The 7,425-nt window shown below is 47.1% G+C and overlaps 2 protein-coding genes across 7 annotated transcripts in view; one reads left to right on the top strand and one right to left on the bottom strand.

Annotated features, from left to right (window-relative positions):
- The first annotated feature begins 336 nt into the window (after positions 1-336).
- Psmb4 (proteasome subunit beta 4) lies at positions 337-2,687 on the top strand. Its single transcript, XM_005414579.1, has 7 exons — positions 337-513; positions 749-955; positions 1,173-1,319; positions 1,471-1,552; positions 1,975-2,091; positions 2,283-2,371; positions 2,573-2,687. The coding sequence occupies exons 1-7, from the start codon at positions 374-376 to the stop codon at positions 2,580-2,582; spliced, it is 792 nt and encodes a 263-aa protein (XP_005414636.1). The 5' UTR covers positions 337-373; the 3' UTR covers positions 2,583-2,687.
- A 973-nt stretch (positions 2,688-3,660) lies between these two features.
- Positions 3,661-7,425, bottom strand: part of Pogz (pogo transposable element with ZNF domain) — a 54,514-nt gene continuing 50,749 nt past the window's right edge. For all 6 annotated transcript variants that reach the window (XM_005414573.2, XM_005414572.2, XM_013509945.1 and 3 more), the window contains one exon: positions 3,661-7,368. In XM_005414573.2, coding sequence (XP_005414630.1) covers positions 5,700-7,368 — 1,669 coding nt within the window. In that variant the 3' untranslated portion in view covers positions 3,661-5,699. The remainder of the gene's footprint in view (positions 7,369-7,425) is intronic.

Below are 7,425 nucleotides of genomic sequence, written 5' to 3'. Positions count from 1 at the left end.
AATGAAATTTGATCCTTATTTTACACTATATACAAAAATAAAACTTAAGAACACTGAAAAACTCTTAGTAAACATAGGGAGAAAGTTTTGTGACATTGCATTTGACAATGATTTCTTGGATATGATACTAAAAGTATGGGGGGGAGGAGAAAATCACACACACAAAAATAAGTGAGATTACATCAAAATTTAAAACTGAAATAAAAACACACCACTGCATCTCAGTCTCTATGCAGGACAATGGTACCTTCGGACCTGACCTCATCAACATGGCTTCTGAAAGTGGCTTTCAGGAAGAATAAAAGTGTAACACTGAAGGGTCACTTCCGCTTCCGTTGGGACAAGGGCTTTCACTTCTTCTACCGTGACTAAGATGGAAGCGGTTTTGGAGTCGCGCTGTGGGCACTGGGCCGGGGGTCCGGCCCCAGGCCAGTTTTACCGCGTCCCTTCCGCTCCCACTTCCTTCTTGGGTCCGGCGGCCGCAGCCCACGGGGACCCCCTCTCGCGGACCCAGTAAGTTCTCGCGCCCGGGCCTGAGGAGCGGGAAGGGCCGTGGGGCCGTGGGGCCGTGCGGCCGGCCGCTTGTGCGGGCCCCGGCGGGCGCGAGCCGCGAGGGGGCCCGAGCACGGCCCGGAGAACGCGGGCCATTGGAAGGACCCATCGGAAATGAGAAGTGGGGCCCAAGCCTCGGAAGACAGCGCGGGTCTGCCCTCGCCGCCCGTCGCCACAGCCCTCTCTCACGCTGCAGGAACCCCATGGTGACCGGGACCTCGGTGCTCGGCGTCAAATTCGAGGGCGGAGTGGTGATTGCAGCCGACATGCTGGGCTCCTACGGCTCCCTGGCGCGCTTCCGAAACATCTCCCGCATTATGCGAGTCAACGACAGCACCATGCTGGGTGCCTCCGGAGACTACGCGGATTTCCAGTACTTGAAGCAAGTTCTCGGCCAGATGGTGTAAGTCTCCTGGAGAGTAGGGAGTTCGGGGTGGGACAGGGGAGTCCTGTGTTTTATTCCCTAAAGTCGAACAGGAAGAGTTGCGGCTGCAGCAGTGGTTTGAGAATTTTGGGGCGTTGAAAATGTTTTCACAGAATAGTTGTGGTAACTTCTTTTGAGCTGGGTGGAGATCTTGACTTGCATTCTAACCCTTTTCTCACAACCAATTCCCTTTAAGGATTGATGAGGAATTGCTGGGAGATGGACACAGCTATAGCCCCAGAGCTATTCATTCGTGGCTGACAAGGGCCATGTACAGCCGCCGCTCGAAGATGAACCCTCTGTGGAACACCATGGTCATTGGAGGCTATGCAGACGGAGAGAGGTTGATATGAGTACAAGTAACTTCCTCCCTTGACCACCCAACCTAGCACGTGTATCTTTTGTCTCTTCTCCCCCAGTGAAACCCCTCATCCCATTCTTCAGCTAAGAAATGTAAGATTAAACGCATTTTTTGACCCATTGTGTCCCCTTAGCTTCCTCGGTTATGTGGACATGCTTGGTGTAGCCTATGAAGCCCCTTCACTGGCCACTGGTTATGGTGCATACTTGGCTCAGGTAAGGAGTGGGTCTAGCAGTTAGGGAGAGGAAAAGGTAATGGGGCTTGGTGGTTGATTCTGATGCCCCAAGAATTCTGAAAGAGGGACAAGCTGGGACCCCTGCTGGTTGGTTTTCTTTATATCAGGAGGCTGTGATTGTTAGCACTTACATTCGGGGGCAAGGTGGCACGCCTGGGAGTCTGCAGACAGGCGCAGAGTGTAAGCCCTAGAACAGCGATGGTGAATCGTTTAGCGCTTTGAGTGATACAGCCTGCTGTGGTACATGTGCCGTAGGTTTGCCACCACTGCCCTAAGAACTTCAAGGGTTTTAATAAGCATCTCAGTGATAAACAGAAATCTTTTCACTCATTTATGCTTTTTGTTTACAGTGTGGGTTAGAAACAGTTATCAGCCAGGTAATTTTTTTCCTGCTATCCCTAGCCTCTGCTTCGAGAAGTTCTGGAGAAGCAGCCAGTACTGAGCCAGACCCAGGCCCGAGAGCTAGTAGAACGCTGCATGCGAGTGCTGTACTATCGAGATGCCCGTTCGTATAACCGGGTGAGGAGTAAAAACCCTGGCAGGCTGTGAATACTTGCAACCGGCTGGTTGGTCTGTGTGGTATGAAGACAGACTGCCTCACTGCATGACTATTTTCAGACTAGGGGAAGACTTCACTTGATGTTTGACCAGATCCTAGGGACTCTTTCATTTTAGAGTGGTATTTTTCAATAAAAGCTGTTTTCTTTCAGTTTGAAATCGCCACTGTAACTGAAAAAGGTGTTGAAATAGAGGGACCGCTGTCTGCAGAAACAAACTGGGATATTGCCCACATGATCAGGTGACTAAAATTACAACAGGGGAAAAAAAAAGGTGTAGAAGAGTTGAGAGACCCTTTGGCTTGCTGAGCTGAGCTTTTCTGGAGGAATATTCTTGGTAGAGAGGTTTGGAGTGTAGAGGTGCTTTTACAAATTGATCCCTTTATGTGTCACAAGTTTAATGCTACTTAATGCAATTTTTTTTTTTTTTTTTTTTTTTTTAGTGGCTTTTAATGAAATACAGATGCAGTACCTGGAACTGAAGTTGCGCCCCTTAACTTTGAAACTTGGCTGGTTCAAAGGTAGACTTTTGTAAAATAAAGCAGTCTTTCAAAGCGCTTACTGAGTGGTTTTATTGTCTGACTAGGTCAGGTCAACAGTTACACTGCCACCAGGTATAGTGGCACACACCTGTAATCCCAGCAGGATCACCAGAAGTTCAAGGCCACGCTGGGCTACATAGTGGGTGTAAGGCCAGTCTGAACTACTTATAAATACAGTTACACTGCTATATGCCATCTTCCTTCCTGGTCAGAGAACTCAGCCCAGCGGTGGCGAACCTAGGGCACATGTGCTACAGTCAGTTGTCACTGAAAGCTCTAAAAGGTTCGCCATCTTAGGCTTTCTCACCAAACACAAAATTTCCTACATGACACACACTAGCCAGGACTGCCCTAGGGGCAGCTTCTCTATAAGCCAGACTTGCATAAAAACAGGCTTTTATAATTTCCCTCACTGCCCTAGATGCTAGAACGTAAGATTTCGGGTTATGATGGCTGCAGATAGGACTCTCACTGAAACACTACTGCAAACACAGACACAATAGCTAGCGGAAGGGCTGGGGATTTAGCTCAACAGCAAAGCGCCTGCCTGGTAAGCGCAAGGTCGTGAGTTCGGTTCCCGGTACCGGAGAAAAACCAAAAAAAAAAAAAAAAAAAATAGCTAGCGGAGCTACTGTATAACTACCCTCTGGCTGCGAGTAGTCTCCAGCCCTCATAACTTCACCTTTCATACTGAACGCTGAGCAATGTGAACATTCAACCTCAATGTTTTGTCTTAATTACCGAAGAATTCTTAGAAGTAGTGTGTTCATTAAAGCGCCGTAAGTGTCGTTATGAGATTCAAATAAGTTATTAGCCGTGTTTAGCCCCTGCAACGGTTTTAACCTGAAATATGAACACAGTGATACTAAACCATATCCTCTCCAACCCATAAGAAAGTCATTAGGTAGCAGCTAGTGAACAATTTAAGCAAAAGCAAACCATGAGCTTTCAGTCGTGTACTTCCACATATCCAGTCTCAACACAGAAAGTAGTCAATAAATACGTTTATTGATTAAACTGAATTATAAAAAACAAAACCGAAAAACTTCCTTCTACTACTAAGCCATGCAGGCAGAGTCCACAAAGACAACTTCCTGGCCCAAACCCAGCTGATCACTGTTGGTATTATGATCTTTAAAAACTTAACCCATCCAGAAAGTCAGTGTGCAGAGCACAGCAACCCAACTCTGCTTGCTACGACTGTGGTTGCTGTGGAGACTACCAAAGAGTAGGCTGTAGATAGAAGTGACCTTAGTTCTTAAACTTTCTCAAAGGCAGAGGAATGAAAGTTCAGTCTGGCAATAAAATAGCATCAGGCAAAAAGTTGGGAAAGAGACGTCCAGATGAATCCTTATTTGTTTCCAGATGCTGCAGGTTCACCAAAAGCTGACCACACTGTTCTGGGAAGGACTGCTCCAGTTCACTATATTATAGTGTGCTGGGGTTTTAAAAACAACAAAAAATAGGGCTGGGAGCAAGTGGGTGGCAACAAATGTCACCTGTACCACTAGGCCCATCACATCTTGAGCAACTCCCCATTTGTGAAGGCCTATTAAAACAGGGTTACCTAGAAAAAAAAATTTTTATAAACGCATTTCCCTCATGTTATGAAATGCTCCACTTATGTACATCTTAAAGATTAACCATTTACAAGTTTGTGCAGGTGGCCTCCTCAGCTCACAGGAGGTGGAAACATTGCTGAAGCCTCAGAATGGACAGATGGCTGTGGGAAAGGTGGACTTGGTTTTTTGCTCCTTTTCTCTGTACAGTACATTTTGGTAACCATAAGCACATAGTTTTTTTAAAAAAAAAATTCCCTCATGCGAATTGTAGAAAAAAATTTCTTTCCTTGAAGCTGGCAGTGAAAAATGTCTTTCTGCTTTGTGCACATCCCCCCATGTTTCTTCTTTGTGTCAGGTTCTTCTCTAAGCATTAAGAGAAATAGAGGAAAGTCATAGGGTAAGCAGGATTTCAACAAGTGATCTGTCATTGCTTTTAAGTTCAACATTCAGCATTTGCACAAGCTCTTGGCTGTAGGGCCTGGGATCTCTCGAACAGGCATGCTGTCTGTCCACTTAACAGGATGAAGTTCACAGAAGCAGGGCCTGCCCCACGGGGCTCACACAATGAAGACGCAAGAGGGGTATGGTTTCCACCCTAACGTCTGTTTAATCGCCTTGGTACCTCTTGCTTGCTTAATGACACATGTATGATCCTTTGTCCAGAGTGATGGTGTTGGAATGGGAGAAAGGGTCAAGGATAGCAAGTAAAAAATAATGTTTTTGTCATGTTTTTGTTGGAGGGAAGGTAGTGAGGAAAAGACAAATCTATTCATCATTCTGGACGATTAAAGGTGGTTTCATGCATTTTTAAAGCCACAATTTTGTATCTAGAGTTGCTGTAGAGACCAACCTCTCTGGAAAGTGAAGGAAAGAGGAGAAGGAAGAGAGCGTTCAGTGGGGTTTTTTTCCATTTTCATTTTTATATAAAAGTGTTAAGACCACAATGAAAAAAAGTATCCATATATATAATAAGCCAGTTTGTGAGCTACATATTTTTGTCTTTCCCATCTTCAGAAATGTTCTCACATTGACAATAATTATTAGATAGCATCATGCCCAAAGACATTGGCCACACAGTAAAAACAAAAACTCAGTACTATGATACAATTGAGGTAAAGGGGGAAACAAAATTTAACATTTGCCCACAAAGGATTTTTTTTCTTTTTCTTAATTTTTTCAGAAAAATACCAAACACAGTGATTTAGATTTTTTTTAAAAAGTCACAAAAAAACCTGTTTTAGCAGAAGTGAATGACCAATGGGCCAGATCTCGGCTCAGACGTGTTCACTATTGATTTTCCTAATAATTCACAAATTCACAGGGAAATTTAAGTCAATGTCGGGGGAGTGGTGGCATAAAATTAAAAATATAACTCAAGTACCCCACCTGGTATACCCCCTTCCCTAATTCCCTCTACCCTCCCTCAACTTCCCCCCAACTTCACACATTCTTCATGATTCCAACACTCATATCTCCATCAGATCTAGGTCAGCTTCTTCAAAGCCGTAGAAAGACTCCGTCTCACTCTCCCCCTCAAAGAGCTGGTGAAGGCTTTCTGGCTCCACTGTCTCTTCAGGAGATGATCTGGGTCGGGGAGTGGAAGCTGAGGGCTCCTCAGACTGTTCCCCACTCAGCTTCAGCTGCTCCTCCAGGGACACAATGAGCTCCTCCTGCATATCAGCATTGCGTGTGGGTGAGTTAATGTTGCCATCAGGGCCTGGCAGAACACTAGCCACAAGAAAGGACCGCTGAACTAGCTCCGGACAGTCCCTAATGACGCTCAGCACCTCACTCAGCCAGACCAGCACCAGCTGAAGCAGAACGTCAGAATCACATGCAGTGTCTGCCATCTCCCGAGCCTGCTCCTTCCATTTTTTGTGTAGGAAGTTCTTGACAGTTCGTTTAATACACACATCTAATGGCTGGATTTTAGAGCTACAGCCTGCTGGCACCACTGCAGGCAAAGTGCTAGAGGCACTAAGCATGGCCAGTACCTCTTCTGACAAGTGAGTGCGGTGACAGTCCATCACGAGCATACCTTTGCTGTGCTGGCAGGCGGTGTGCTTCTGCCACACCCGGGCGGACCATAGCTCCATGATTTCATCGTCGCTGTAGCCGTTCTCCTTTGCCTCTAGTAATATAGAGTCTGGCACATTAGCAGGCTGATTTATTTGTCCTCGGCAGAAAACCAACGTGGGGAGGATGGTGCCATCTGCCAGAATGGCCAGCACTACGTCACACCAAGGTTCCCCAGTGCCCACTGTCTGCAGGGCATTCTCCTTTCGATCATCACTGCTCAGTACCTCTGTATCCAGGAATAAGGAGACTTCATCAATGGCTACAATCATAGACAAAGGTAAGTCCTGATTGTGAATTTGCCGCTGCACAAATTCAATGAAGAGTCCTGCATTCTCTGCCACGTCCTTTGGCAAAGTGTGGGCCACAGCTCGTCGGGCGTGGGGAGTCAGGTGGTGCCGCAACATGAACCGCACAGCCCACTCGTAGGAGATCTTAAACCCCCCTTCCAAAGAACGTCCTATTTTGGTGGCCTTCTGGAACAAGGTCTCCTCATTTACAGGCAGCTGTTGCTCTCGCTGGGTCAGCACCCACTCAGCCAGTTTCTCTTCTGCCTCAAAGCTAAGATATTTGCCCTCTAGATTCTCCCCCTGGGAGGCCTGGAAACGACGAAGCCAACGCCGGATGCGTCGCTGGGGGTTTCGAAAGTGTTCGGCTGCTTGTTCTGTGTTGCAGCACAGGGCAAACAGTACTACTCGCAGCTTCTTCACAGACAGCTGCTCCTTCTTGCCAATCCCACTGCTACCACCACCTGATGCTGGCTCAGGTTCCTGGGTGACTGGGCTCCCTTCATCCTGGTCTTCAACATTCAGACATTCAGCCACCTCTGTGGCCAAGGCTGGAAGCGCTAATGGCTGTGGGTGAGTAGGGGTTGGTGGAGGGGTTGCTGTCGAGGCTGGTGACGGGAGTGCCTGAGCCACGGAGGCGGGCAGCTCTTCAGGCTCAGCTGGGGTGGCACCCACAGGTTTCACAGTGGCAGCTTTGCTGGGTGTAAAGGAGGAAGGGGGACACATGTTCTTCAGGTTCCTGTCATGCCCTCGGTCACGGGCCTGTCCATGCCTGATGGGTAGGGAGCACAGAGAGGAGAAACATCAGCTAAAAAAGCAAATTTCAGTA

Source organism: Chinchilla lanigera, unplaced genomic scaffold (assembly GCF_000276665.1).
Source record: "Chinchilla lanigera isolate Chin_1 unplaced genomic scaffold, ChiLan1.0 scaffold00188, whole genome shotgun sequence".
NCBI classification, from domain to species: domain Eukaryota; kingdom Metazoa; phylum Chordata; class Mammalia; order Rodentia; family Chinchillidae; genus Chinchilla; species Chinchilla lanigera.
Note: the sequence above shows the minus strand (reverse complement) of the source record. Positions and strands in the feature narration are given on the sequence as shown.